The sequence below is a fragment of the Malaya genurostris genome, chromosome 3 (assembly GCF_030247185.1).
Source record: "Malaya genurostris strain Urasoe2022 chromosome 3, Malgen_1.1, whole genome shotgun sequence".
Lineage (NCBI taxonomy): Eukaryota > Metazoa > Arthropoda > Insecta > Diptera > Culicidae > Malaya > Malaya genurostris.
The window spans coordinates 301,693,858-301,709,027 of record NC_080572.1 but is presented as its reverse complement, the minus strand read 5'-3'; the positions used below and the strand labels follow the sequence as shown (position 1 = coordinate 301,709,027).

Sequence of the window (15,170 nt, the reverse complement as noted above, 5' to 3'; positions counted from 1 at the left end):
TACAGATGAAAATATTTATTTTCTACTCTTTGTTCTATTACTATTTTGAAACTTTTTGAAAAACTCTTCGAAAGTTTAATTTCAAGTTTCCATATTTTCCAAGATGAAACAACATTTGACCCGAGAGAGAGAGAGAGAGAAATGGAATCTAATTTTGGTGATGATCTTATGTACGACAGCAAACTACTGGAAGCTAACGCAACAAAAAAGGTACAAAGGAAATAAAATGGAATACTCAAACCATTGGAAAACTTCTGTCAAAAAACTTCGCAAATACTAAAGCAAGCTCAAATATGAAACTGAACTAATTTTACACTACAGATAACGTTCCGTTGTTTTGCAATTGTTTTCTGCTGAGCTTGGATGTTTGTACTTCCGAAAAAGGGAAGAAATGATATAATTAAATTGAAACTTTTCCGCCAGTAGTAGATAGGGTAATTGTAACCATATTCGGTTTAGCTCCTTCTTTTGTCCCCTCAAGTTGAAATGATGTTGAATGATGCAATCGATATTTTTGTACATCGGTTTTTGATCAGCTTTGCAACAGAATAGTTAGTAAACTGATAGGATGTTGCATAAGAACAATTACCCTTAGCCCCTTTCGAAGTCGAAGATTGTTTCAGTCATCTGCACATGCACATGCGAACCATATTAGTTTGGTGTGTTAGCTTGGGTTAGTGACTTCAGCGTTCAGTTCTTAGCCGTTTGTAGATAAATATTGCATTACAAAAAGAAGTAAAAGAAAGCAAATAGACAGTGACGGATTCGTTCCGTGCTAGCACATACTGCTGCTACTGCTCACTGTTTGGGAGGTTATGACGGGGATTAGGAATAACAACAACAACAACAGTGCGGTAAACCGACAGGATAGAATAGAGAACAGAAAATAATAGAATTTTATACCGTACCCCGTTGAAGATTTCCATTACTTCGTCCCACCACTTGGTCAGTCAGCGCGCGGGTTATGCAGTGCATTTACGAGAAAGAATCGTAACCGTAATCGAGTAAGACATTGATTTTGAATTAGTGGAAGAAAGAGAAAGAAACAAAAGAATCCTCGTTAATGCAGTTTTTTTTTTTCGTTTGCTAAAGAAAGACAAACACAATTGGTTGATCAAAGTGTAAGTGGATATGGATGTCGATGTTTCGTGTAGAAAAAAAAACAGAAAACCATAATTGATTCGAAATGCGAAGATCGGATGCCTCTCGATAAACGCCTGCAATTAGTCTAATAAATGATTCATGAGCACCTTGCTGACGAAGCATGCAGAGCAGATGTATTCCACCGGGTGTTCACCCGGTTGTGTTTCCTGATGTCAGGAGAATGATATGAAATGGGAAAATTTGCATTTTAGTCACATAAATGCTAAGATCCGGTTGTGTCAACAATAGCTATCCTTGGTCTGGGGATTGCCGAGATTGAGTCCGTAAATCAAGTTAGAGTGTTTGATATTCTCAATGGATGACAAGACGTTAGTTTTATGGCAAAAAAATGATTTCCATGCCCGGTAGCTTCAGTGTTGCCATTTTTTGCAAAGTCACTTCGAATTTCGGAATATTTCAGAAGATTTCAGAAGATTTCAGAAGATTTCAGAAGATTTCAGAAAATTTCAGAAGATTTCAGAAGATTTCAGAAGATTTCAGAAGATTTCAGAAGATTTCAGAAGATTTCAGAAGATTTCAGAAGATTTCAGAAGATTTCAGAAGATTTCAGAAGATTTCAGAAGATTTCAGAAGATTTCAGAAGATTTCAGAAGATTTCAGAAGATTTCAGAAGATTTCAGAAGATTTCAGAAGATTTCAGAAGATTTCAGAAGATTTCAGAAGATTTCAGAAGATTTCAGAAGATTTCAGAAAATTTCAGAAGATTTCAGAAGATTTCAGAAGATTTCAGAAGATTTCAGAAGATTTCAGAAGATTTCAGAAGATTTCAGAAGATTTCAGAAGATTTCAGAAGATTTCAGAAGATTTCAGAAGATTTCAGAAGATTTCAGAAGATTTCAGAAGATTTCAGAAGATTTCAGAAGATTTCAGAAGATTTCAGAAGATTTCAGAAGATTTCAGAAGATTTCAGAAGATTTCAGAAGATTTCAGAAGATTTCAGAAGATTTCAGAAGATTTCAGAAGATTTCAGAAGATTTCAGAAGATTTCAGAAGATTTCAGAAGATTTCAGAAGATTTCAGAAGATTTCAGAAGATTTCAGAAGATTTCAGAAGATTTCAGAAGATTTCAGAAGATTTCAGAAGATTTCAGAAGATTTCAGAAGATTTCAGAAGATTTCGGAAGATTTCAGAAGATATCAGAAGATTTCAGAAGATTTCAGAAGATTTCAGAAGATTTCAGAAGATATCAGAAGATTTCAGAAGATTTCAGAAGATTTCAGAAGATTTCAGAAGATTTCAGAAGATTTCAGAAGATTTCAGAAGATTTCAGAAGATTTCAGAAGATTTCAGAAGATTTCAGAAGATTTCAGAAGATTTCAGAAGATTTCAGAAGATTTCAGAAGATTTCAGAAGATTTCAGGAAATTTCAGAAGATTTCAGAAGATTTCAGAAGATTTCAGAAGATTTCAGAAGATTTCAGAAGATTTCAGAAGATTTCAGAAGATTTCAGAAGATTTCAGAAGATTTCAGAAGATTTCAGAAGATTTCAGAAGATTTCAGAAGATTTCAGAAGATTTCAGAAGATTTCAGAAGATTTCAGAAGATTTCAGAAGATTTCAGAAGATTTCAGAAGATTTCAGAAGATTTCAGAAGATTTCAGAAGATTTCAGAAGATTTCAGAAGATTTCAGAAGATTTCAGAAGATTTCAGAAGATTTCAGAAAATTTCAGAAGATTTCAGAAGATTTCAGAAGATTTCAGAAGATTTCAGAAGATTTCAGAAGATTTCAGAAGATTTCAGAAGATTTCAGAAGATTTCAGAAGATTTCAGAAGATTTCAGAAGATTTCAGAAGATTTCAGAAGATTTCAGAAGATTTCAGAAGATTTCAGAAGATTTCAGAAGATTTCAGAAGATTTCAGAAGATTTCAGAAGATTTCAGAAGATTTCAGAAGATTTCAGAAGATTTCAGAAGATTTCAGAAGATTTCAGAAGATTTCAGAAGATTTCAGAAGATTTCAGAAGATTTCAGAAGATTTCAGAAGATTTCAGAAGATTTCAGAAGATTTCAGAAGATTTCGGAAGATTTCAGAAGATATCAGAAGATTTCAGAAGATTTCAGAAGATTTCAGAAGATTTCAGAAGATATCAGAAGATTTCAGAAGATTTCAGAAGATTTCAGAAGATTTCAGAAGATTTCAGAAGATTTCAGAAGATTTCAGAAGATTTCAGAAGATTTCAGAAGATTTCAGAAGATTTCAGAAGATTTCAGAAGATTTCAGAAGATTTCAGAAGATTTCAGAAGATTTCAGAAGATTTCAGGAAATTTCAGAAGATTTCAGAAGATTTCAGAAGATTTCAGAAGATTTCAGAAGATTTCAGAAGATTTCAGAAGATTTCAGAAGATTTCAGAAGATTTCAGAAGATTTCAGAAGATTTTCAGAAGATTTCAGAAGATTTTTCTTCGATGAATCAAAGACACTTCGAAAACGGTTATGTGCCCTAGCACAAAATTTGGCTAACCCCGGAATGGGATTTATGAAGCATGTTTTTAACTATCTGAAAAGATTTGTGGATTTTTGAAGACTTGGCGATTACAGAAGTTGCAAGGAGATTTCCAAACGTCTCTGACGCTTATATTTTCGAGTGCATGAGAACGATCCCGTAAACTCAAAGATTTAGAAAATGTCTGGTTTTAAACACTTTGAAAGCTTTTCGTTATATTATCACAAAAGATGTTACTGTTTTTGAAGCAATTCAGTTTAATGTATTTGCTTTTTTTAGAATAATTCGGAAGACTAGAATAATTCGGAAGACTAGATTTTAAAAGTTAATTTCTAAAGGATCTGAAGATATTCAGCTGATTGCTGAAATTTCCTGAAGACCAAATTTAATCTCAGAACTTAACAGAAGGCCGAACTGTTGATTTTGAGATTTATAATGTGTCCTAGTTGATAAAGGTTCTAAAATATCCATAGAAATCCAAAAACATTAATTAGATTTCAGAAACATTTAGAAAGTTGCCAAAGAATTCAGAAAATAACAAGTATTTGAATGATTTCAACGAAAAGTTTTCTTGTTGAGCAGTAGAAAATTTTGCAGAGCAAAAATGCAAAAGGTTTCAATTTGCGGATTTTTGCATCATTCGTCATTTTAGTCATCTTTCTGATTCTATCTATTAGATAGGATACGAGTGTTAGTCTTACTAATCAACACCCAAACTAAGAATATGTTAAAAAATATACGAAGACTGATAGATTTGAAATTCAGAGAATTTTAAAAGACTTGGGAAGACTTTAAGGTTTCGGTGGATAATCTAAAGATTCCAGAAGATTTAAAAAGATGAAGAGAGAATTTCAAATAAGTGCTTTTAATTCTATTTTTCAACTCTCATGATTCTAGAAGAGATAATCCAGAAGATAATTCTAGTAAGGATATATCTGAAACCTAGAAAATGTTTGAAATTTTCAAAAGATTGGTAAAGATTCTAGAATACTTGAGAAGATCTTTTGTGATTTTGAAAGATTTTCGAATATTTTTCAGAATACTTCAAAGAATTAGATGAGACTACTGAATTATTGGAAAGTGCATTTTTTAAATTAGGGTTTTATTTTGGATCATTTGCCGTAGACTTTACGTGCTCGCTTACATAAAAACATGTTTAGTGCTACATGGATAAAAAAAATGGAGTAATCCGTGTTCGTAAAAAAAAATTCACAACTTTCAAAAACCCCTACGTACCTCTATGGAGATAACTATCGAGAATATTCTGTGAAATTTTTGAATCGATTGATCAAGATTTACTTGACTCATGTTTCCGACCAGCTCAAAAAACGTGGTTCTGAGACACTAATGGCGCTCGGAGTATAATGGCTGGAGTCTCGCGGTAAAACTCGAAATTAGGACATCTAGAAATTTTTCCAGCTTTTCATCTTTCGGAATATTATTTTTAAGATTCCGATTTTTTGAAAATTCTGCAGTGATGATTAAGAAATTTTCGAATTCCAAGAGATTTTCCCAGTGTTATCGGAGCTATTTCTCTGAAAAATGTGTATTGTTGTGATCAGTTTCACAGTTTCTCGACAAAATAATGCAAAGGGGGGCAATGGTTCACTATTCGCGCCTTCGACCATTGGTTCAACGTCTCTGTGCTGTTGAAAGAAAACGTCGTTGTTGCCTAGGCGAATGATAATTTTGCTAGCCTGCAGTAATTTTAACTAGTTTTGGTAATTGTTTCTGAGCTTTCGTGAAATCATTCAAATCTAGTTTACGATTTTCAACTCAATTCGTACATGATATGGATTTCATGGAAGTTGATAAATTGTGATTCTTGCAACTTTGGAAACCGGGACGATATGAGCTTGTATTGCGTGTAAACTCCTCAAATCTATCAGCTTTACAGCTAGTAAACACATCATTAATCTTTGAAGCCTTCATTCCCTGAACCATTTTCCGGTTGCACATTCCCGAGTAGAAAGCATTTGCCAGATAATTCCCACTCTCCCACTTCGCCATAAACTCAAACTTACTGCACTCATCACCGGGGGAGCTTTCGTCGGTATGACGTTGCGGAGAAGAAGGCAGTCCTGTGAGATAGTGACACATTATTGTGAGTGTTATTTCAAGTGTATGTATCTAAGAGTGCTGGAAGTACATCAGCACAAGAAGGAAGGTATCTACAAAACAACAACAAGATCATTGTCCTTGCCGTCCTAGTTCTCGTTTTCACCGTCATCAGCATTGTTCGAGTAAGATTAATTACGAGCTCAAGTGAATCGGGGCAGGCACCAGGCACCGGAGTAACGTCGGAGAACCGTCATCCCATTCTCTGTTTTCATCTGTTTTCAGAGAGTCCATAGCCTACTTTGCTACTGTTTAGAGTACAGAGTATGTACTTCCACAGCGAACAAATCGACGGCGGACGCAATAGCCGCAAATCTGGCAACCAGTTCCCGCTGGAATGATTTATTGGCATCGCTCTCGAGAATGTGCAAACTCACCAGCATGACTGTATTTCCGACTAGTCATTTCATAGAAAATAGGGTGTGTTGGTTATCCGTATTTCTCGCTACTTTATGCATTTAGATTAATCGATTTGGTAGTGATGAGCTCTTCGCACTGCAATGAGCGCAAATTTGTTGAGTTTTCTGCATGAGAAAATAACCATAATTGATTGACGGCCCATGGCTTCATAAACTTTGTATCTCCTTCGACTACTACTACTTGTGATGATAAGTTGGTTCTATTCTATAGAGGGTTTTCCAAACAATCAACTGTAAAATTGATTGATGATCTGTGGAATGGGTTTGTTTAATCTGGTATCTGATGGCTGATTTTCGAAACAAAACTAATTGAGACGATGGCTTAATCAAAAGCTCATTCAATATTCTAGAATAATGAGTTCAACAGTACTTCGGAATACAATTGAATTAAGTTCGAAAATTTTCCAAAACATTGTTGGTTACATTACAATTTGCAATGTTTTTCAAACTTGTATGAAGAACGCATTTTTGTTACACTCCGAAATTAGGTTTCAAACAAAAGAGTTGTCCGTAAAAGTAGAAATACACTTCAGCCATCTTACCTGGGTTCAGTTTCTAGAAACGCAGAAAATGTTTGACGTGAATATGTCCCACTTTACTATGGGTAGAACTTAATCATGAATATCTCGAGTTGGGCTAAACGTTGCGACATAATTCTTTCTACGTGCCATCAGAAATATGATCAGCAATTTGTAATTAAAGTTTCAACAGTTTGAGATAACCATAAATATCTAAAAAATTTAAAGTTTTCTTACAATTTTGGAATCAGAACAAATTGGCTCAAATGACACGTTCCCCTTGATATTTGAAGATTTGTGCCTGAATTTACTTTGTAGTAGACTCATTTTTGGAACAAGTACAAGTTTCAGAGTTACGATTTGAAGAAAGTTCATGTACCGGTCTTGACTCGTAACCCCCGTCCGTGCAAAACTGGACTGCGGGACTGGCTTATAATAAAAAAAAACGCAAATGATAATAATGTAAATGATCATATATTAATCAACAGAGACAACTAATTTCAAAAATGTGTTTATTGTGGGGAGAGACCTCATGATGATCTTTCAGTATGCGCTGCATTTAAGTTGCGTAAAGACAAAATGAAGCTTTCTTTAAAAGCACGGTCTAAGCGCACATATGCAGAAATGCTTAAAACGGTCATACATGTCTCCCCCTTGGAAACCGAAAACGGTTTTTCAAATCTTATGGAGCCAGAGGAATCTGACTCCGACGGAAATAGTGAAGATACCTCGTTTGTCACTCCTCAAGGGTCTGTTAAGAGGAGATTAACAAACCACAAAATACCTAAAAAGACACCTAAAATTACATCTTCAAAAAAAGATCCCCGTGTTAAAGCTAAAAAGCCAAATTTAAAACCAAAAACTGTGCCTCCTGGTTTGTCAAATTCACAAACCAATCCAGAAACTAGCTCAAGGAAAGACAATAATCCAGTGGGCTCCGTTTCACATTCACCAACAGGATTACTTAAGTTTTCGGAAATTGTAGAACGGATTTTCGCAGCATTCAATATTTCTGAACCTCTAAAGACTATCATAACGGCATTCCTTCCAATAGCTAGAACTTTTTTGAAACAGTTATCAGCTCAATGGCCAGTTCTTTCAGGTTTTGTATCATTTGATGGATAATTTATCATCCGCCGCAAATGATTCAATCACTGTCCTGCAGTGGAATTGTCGAAGCATCATGCCAAAACTTGATTCATTTAAAGTTTTGTTGCATAGTCAAAAATGTGATGTATTTACTTTGTGCGAAACATGGCTTACATCAAACATAGCCTTAAGTTTTAATGACTTTAACATTATACGTCTCGATAGAGACTCTCCGTATGGTGGAGTGCTTTTAGGAATTAAGAAATGTTATTCCTTTTATAGATTAAATATTCCTTCGACTTCTAGTATAGAAGTTGTTGCTTGTCAAATAAACATTAAAGGAAAGGACATTTGCATTGCTTCAGTATATATTCCTCCAAGAGCTCAAGTTGGACAACGACAGCTTAATGAAATTGTCGAAGCCCTTCCTGCTCCACGTTTGATTTTAGGAGATTTCAATTCGCACGGAATGATGTGGGGTTCCGTTTACAATGATAGCAGATCATCCTTAATATATAATATTTGCGACAATTTTAGCATGACGGTACTAAATATGGGTAGCATGACACGGATCCCAAGACCTCCTGCACGTCCAAGTGCATTAGATTTATCTCTTTGCTCGACTTCAATTCGACTAGATTGCACCTGGAAAGTATTTCCTGATTTACACGGTAGCGATCATTTACCAATCATCATCTCAATTAGCAGTAACAAAGGCATTGCTAATTCAGTTAATATTCCATATGATTTGACAAAAAATATTGACTGGATTAAATACCAAAGTAATATTTCAAGTGCCTTAACTTCAATGGAAGAGCTCCCCCCACTTGAAGAATATGACTTCCTCGTTTGTTCGATTCTGGAGGCCGCAGAACAAGCCCAAACCAAACGATTTCTTGGTCCATCGTCTAACAGAAGGCCTCCAAACCCTTGGTGGGACAAAGAGTGCTCAGATGCTAAGCACGCGAAACAAAATGCCTTCAAGACGTTTTTAAAACGAGGAGGAGGAACTCCTCAGAATTTTGAAAAATTCTTGACTTTAGAAACCAAGTACAAGAGCATACTTCGGGCCAAGAAATGTAGCTATTGGAGACATTTTGTCGAAGGTTTGTCAAGAGAAACCTCAATGAGCACTCTTTGGAATACGGCCAGACGAATGAGGAATCGTAACGTAGGAAATGAGAGTGAGGAATACTCGAACCGATGGATATTTGATTTTGCGAGGAAAGTTTGTCCAGATTCTGTTCCTACGCATAGCATTATTAGGGAATCTTTTTCAAATAATGGTTCCATTGATAGCCCCTTTTCTATGATGGAATTTTCCATAGCACTCATGTCTTGTAACAATAACGCTCCTGGGTTGGACAGAATTAAATTCAACTTGGTGAAGAATCTGCCCGACCTCGCAAAAAGACGTTTGTTGGAATTGTTCAACAAGCTTCTTGAGCAAAATATTGTTCCACCTGACTGGAGGCAAGTGAAAGTTATCGCCATTCAAAAGCCGGGGAAACCAGCTTCCAATCACAACTCATATAGACCCATCGCGATGTTGTCCTGCATCAGAAAATTGTTCGAAAAAATTATTCTACGACGTCTCGACACTTGGGTCGAGACGAACGGTTTGTTGTCATATACTCAGTTTGGCTTCCGTAGAAATAAAGGGACGAATGATTGCCTTGCATTACTTTCGTCTGACATCCAAATTGCCTTCGCTCAAAAGCAACAAATGGCATCTGTATTTTTAGACATTAAAGGAGCATTTGATTCAGTTTCCATTGATGTTCTTTCAGACAAGCTTCACCAACATGGACTCCCAGCGGTTATAAATAATTATTTGCACAACCTTTTGTCAGAGAAACGCATGCATTTTTCACATGGCGATTTGGTAACATTCAGAATTAGCTACATGGGTCTACCGCAAGGCTCTTGCCTCAGTCCGCTCCTCTATAATTTTTACGTAAATGACATTGACAGCTGTCTAGTATCCCCATGTACACTAAGACAATTGGCAGATGATGGCGTAGTTTCAGTTACTGGACCCAAAGCTATTGATCTGCATAAACCATTGCAAGATACCTTAGATAACTTGTCCGATTGGGCTGTTCATCTTGGTATCGAATTCTCTCCGGAGAAAACAGAGTTAGTCGTCTTTTCAAGAAAGCATGATCCCGCGCAGCTTCAGCTCCATATGATGGGAAGAATGATCCAACAGGTTTTGACTTTCAAATACCTCGGGGTGTGGTTTGATTCCAAATGCACGTGGGGAGGACACATTAGGTTTCTGATAACAAAATGCCAACAAAGAGTAAATTTTCTTCGAACAATAACCGGATCTTGGTGGGGTGCTCATCCGGAAGATCTAATAAAATTGTATCAGACAACGATACTTTCAGTGATGGAATATGGATGCGTTTGCTTTCGTTCCGCTGCAAACTCTCATATTATCAAATTAGAGCGAATTCAATATCGTTGTTTGCGAATTGCTTTAGGCTGCATGCATTCGACACATACAATGAGTCTTGAAGTTCTGGCGGGAGTTCTTCCATTGAAGGATCGTTTTTGGGAGCTTTCGTCGCGACTGCTAATAAGATGCGAGGTACTGAATCCCCTAGTTATTAATAACTTCGAAAGGCTAGTTGAGCTTCAATCTCAAACAAGATTCATGACTGTATATTTTAACCATATGTCACAGGAAATCAACCCTTCAAGATATATTCCTATCCGTGTCAGCCTCCTAAATGTCCCTGACTCAACTTTATTTTTCGACACATCCATGCAGCGCGAAGTGCGTGGAATTCCGGAACACCTACGCTCGTTGGAAATCCCAAAAATATTTACAAGTAAGTTCAGGCATATCGACTCTGAGAAAATGTTTTACACGGACGGATCGCGAATTGAAGAAGCGACAGGGTTTGGTATGTTCAACAATAATGTTTCGGTCTCCTTTAGGCTTCAAGAACCTGCATCTGTTTATATAGCAGAGTTAGCAGCAGTTCATTATAGTTTGAGTATAATCGTCACATTATCTCCAAACCATTATTTTCTTTTCACAGATAGTCTGAGTGCAATTGAAGCCATTCGCTCAAAGGCTGCTGGCAAAAATGAACCTTTTTTCTTGGGCAAAATAAAACAGTGCCTGAACGTCATATTGAATAATAATTATCAAATCACAATAGTTTGGGTTCCGGCTCATTGCTCCATTCCAGGCAATGAAAGAGCCGATATTTTAGCCAAACGTGGTGCTATTGAGGGTGAAATTTATGAGAGACCAATTGCTTTCAATGAATTCTATAGCGCGTCTCGCCAAAGAACACTTGCCAGCTGGCAAGCTTCTTGGGATAAAGATGATCTGGGTCGGTGGATGCACTCAATTATTCCTAAAATATCGACAAAGGCATGGTTCAGGGGACTGGATGTGAGTAGAGATTTCATTCGTGTGATGTCCAGACTCATGTCCAATCACTACACGTTAGATGCACATCTCCTTCGAATTGGACTTTCCGAGACTAATCATTGTGCTTGTGGCGAAGGTTACCGCGATATTGACCATGTTGTTTGGACATGCGTGGAGTATCGTGATGTCAGATCTCAACTAATAAATTCCTTGCGTACCCAAGGTAGACTATCCAATGTCCCAGTTCGCGACATTCTTGCTTGTCGTGACGTTCCTTACATGAAACTTCTTTATTATTTCATTAAGTCCATTGGAGTTCCAATTTAAATTTTATTTTATGTTAGATTGTTTTCTCTTCCATGAGCTCAACCAATAGCCAGCTATCTTATATTAAATAAAAGTGATGAACTGATACAAACAAACCTGAAATAGTTATAAGATCATGTACAAAATAAATGTATTTCATTTAATGTAATTTATAATAGCAACTCGCTTGATAAAAACAGTGTTTAGATTAACTAATGAATACCAACATACTAATAGGATATTCGAAATGTATTAGGTTTAAAGTACTATGTATTGTAGATGCCACGGCGAAGAAAAACTTATGTATATTGCCTATGAAATAAACGTATTTATGAAAAAAAAAAAAAAGAGACAACTAATTTGCTAGACCAGTCCTACCGGTGCTACCTAAAATATATCCAGAATAGGATAAAAAAAATGATTATTTACATTTCGAAAAAACTTTGTGACGTTACATCTTACAAGATGCACATAAATGGAGCGTCGCATATCACGTAAATTTACGTGCGGGAATATATACATGAAATGCATAGCAATAAAAATAGGCGGGTGGGTAATGTCTGAGACATAACTGGAGGACAAACGAAAACGAACAAAATTGACATGCTATATTCCACACCTCTAAATGTCAATAATAGTACATATTAGTTGGCTGATTGTGTGAATTTTACAATTTTTACTAATTGTAACAAAGCATTTATATTGAAGTATGACTGGAATTGATTTCGGGACAAAAAAATTCAGGTTCCAAAGAATTCAGTTCCTTAATTTAGGTCTACATTTAATTCTAGAACTAAATACTGAACTTGAAATCCGAAGCAACTGAATCCAGTTCCAAAATCTAGTTCCAGAACCTAAGCTTCGAATTTAATTCCAGCATTCTTAATCTGAATTTTGGAGTGGAATTCAAAAACTGGAATCAGGAATTAAATTAAAAATGTATCCTAATAGCGACCTTAACGCGACTTGAACCGAGAATCATTGGATCGCAACGTACGTCTGTTAATCGGTTGAGCCACAGCGGCACACATCTGCTTGACTGATAAAGGATGAATTTTAATGCACACAGTCGTACCTGCTCGCAGAATGCAAATCATGCTAATCCGATTTACCGTCATTTGACAAATCAGGTTTTTACGAATTACATCGTATGAGTGATTAAGAAAATCACAAGAATTTTTCGGGCTGTGTGATTCAAAATCTTTTTTGTTTTTCCATAGTTATTAGAAATTCTATTTCAAATGATTTAAACGTTCATTTCGTTAGAGATTTGTGTGAAATTTGTTCAATGGATTTTGTAAGTTTTGTAAGAGGGCTTAGAGATCCGATGGAAAATGGAATTATGCCGTTGCAAGAAGCCCAACTTTGTTCTAAAAGCATACGCTGGGGTATCTTTTTACGCGGTTTTTATTTATGCGGTTTCTTTTTACGCGGATTTCCGAAGCTAAGCGGTTTTTTACGCGGATTTCAAAGTTACGCGGTTTTTTCGGCATCAAAAAAAAACTTTCGAAATTTTGGAAGTCTCAAAATTTTTCTTGTCCCAAAGTCGATTTTCACAAAAAAATTTTTTTTTAGATTACATCAGATCTGGACGTTTCATGCATTTCTAAGATATTTGGCATCAACCATTTTTTTTAGTTTGGAGATTTTTTTACGCGGATTTCCGAAGTTACGCTGTTTTTTTACGCGGTACGTATCCTCCGCGTAAAAAAACACCTCAGTGTACAACTAAAGTTTGATTCATCCCGCTTAGTCTTTGATTGTTTTGATTGCGGTAATTCTACAAAATCCACCTGTTGATGAATGGTTCAACTTTACTTTGGTGACACAATTTTTGACATAGGACTACGTTTTCTCGTACTCGGACTCTTCAGTGCGCATTAAAAAAAAACATTTCACACAGCTAGAGTGTAGCAAAATTACTGCGGATTCAATTTTCATTTACTGCCTTCTTGTTCACCTTTCATGAAATTTCCGAAATCGAACATTTTTTCTGATGTCAAATGTCTTAGAAACGTCGAGATCTCGAGGATGGAAAAATATCGGCTCTGTTGCACTCAAAATTTTGAGATTTCCAAAATGAAAAAAATATCATAAGAGTTTCCGTTTGACAGCGTCAGTGCAGTTAGCATTATTTGTACATCAGAGATCTAATTTTTTTCGAGGTTGCTGCAGTAGCTATAATAACTTCGACCATAAGGAGCAAAATTTAATAGCTATTTAATGATAAGCCTTTTAAGAAAGACTAGAAGTGTGCTTTGCCTAATTTTTATCAATTTTTTCCAGCAAAAAGAAGAAAAAGCCTGATTTAGTGTGTGAAAAAAAAAACAAGAAGACCACGTAAACACAACTCCAAAAAGAATGATCAAAACAAAGGTGAGAACGCTAGTCTCTGCAGCCTTTCACCAGTACTCCGCATTTTGCTCTGATGACGACAATGCAGTTAAATCAATAAATTTTTTCAACTACACTCACAAGTTTCTGAATTCATTTCTATATTACAGAACATGCATACTAGAACTATATTCGGAATATGAGTTTTGCAGTTAGATTTTGGAACTGAATACAGTTTTTTTTTATTGAAGGTCGAAATTGAAGTTTAGAATTTAGTTCGAAACCTGGATTTTGAAAATGAGTTCGCAAATCGGTACTCTTTAGAGCCATTGAAATATTTCCAAAAAGTTTTGCAAAGTTTACCTCTACTATTCTAGTCTACAACTAACAAATAACTGTTTGTTTTGTGTTATTTAATTATACGGTAGATTATGTTTGTCGTCAATAAGTCATTCTTTAGTTACAATTCTGGTAGCGAAACAATAAAACATGCAAAATTCACACAATCCACTCGAACGAACGATTTAATACATTTGTAAGTGTAAAAGAAACATGTCAATTTTTATTCGTATTCAAGTATTCCAATTATTCCTTTGACATTACCCACCCTCCATTCTTTCCGCTTTCGCACTGCAAGTACCGCTGGTTATTGTGACTTCAAGTCAAACTACCAAATTATATAACAATTGCCTCTGGTAGTGAAAGGGAAGACAGTCGGTATGACCAATTCTAGGAAATAAATCAATCAGTGAGTTCCCATCATCACTTTGAACACGTCTTCAGTATGGCAAACCATTTCTTTTGCATGGATGGAGAGACGATATGTATTGAACCAAATTGACTGCTTTTCCAAGAATTGTAAAGTTGACTGAAATTGTTCTAGAGTGCCCAATTGATTTCCTATAACTATTGCGACTAGCTTGCAATAAACAGACAATTGATGATTATGCAAATAGTTATATTTTACCAAGGGAGGAAAAAGTTACGTGGGGTAAAAAAAGTTGGAACGCTGATTTTGGCTGACAACGATATCTCACCTTTAGTAGAGTATAGAAAGGTAAATCCATTCGGAATAAAATATACTAAAGGTGATGCATAGTAGAGTTGTATGTCCAAAATTATCCAAAAAAGTGCAAACAAAACTTGTTTGGAAAAAAGTTGATACGCTTACTTTGGTGGCTATATCTCAGCCATTAGTAGTCCGATTTTAAAAAAGTTTGTTATCATTAGACAAATACATCTCTCACAAAACAATGGGAGTGAAATATTTCCCGCTTTAACGAATCAAACAAAAGTTTTTTATCAAAAACGTTACCAAAAGTTCAGAAATAAAAAATAAGGAATTTCGTAATTTTGACATATCATCAAACTCAAAGCGATGACTT

General features: G+C 35.7%; 1 protein-coding gene across 3 annotated transcripts in view; it reads right to left on the bottom strand.

Annotated features, from left to right (window-relative positions):
• LOC131435823 (sorbin and SH3 domain-containing protein 1) overlaps window positions 1-15,170 on the bottom strand; it is a 200,937-nt gene that overhangs the window by 73,100 nt on the left and 112,667 nt on the right. For 2 of the 3 annotated variants that reach the window (XM_058604038.1, XM_058604040.1), the window contains one exon: window positions 909-941. The exons of the other annotated variant lie outside the window; for it this stretch is intronic. In XM_058604038.1, coding sequence (XP_058460021.1) covers window positions 909-941 — 33 coding nt within the window. Of the gene's footprint in view, window positions 1-908; window positions 942-15,170 lie in introns of those variants that run through there. 3 annotated transcript variants of the gene reach the window in all.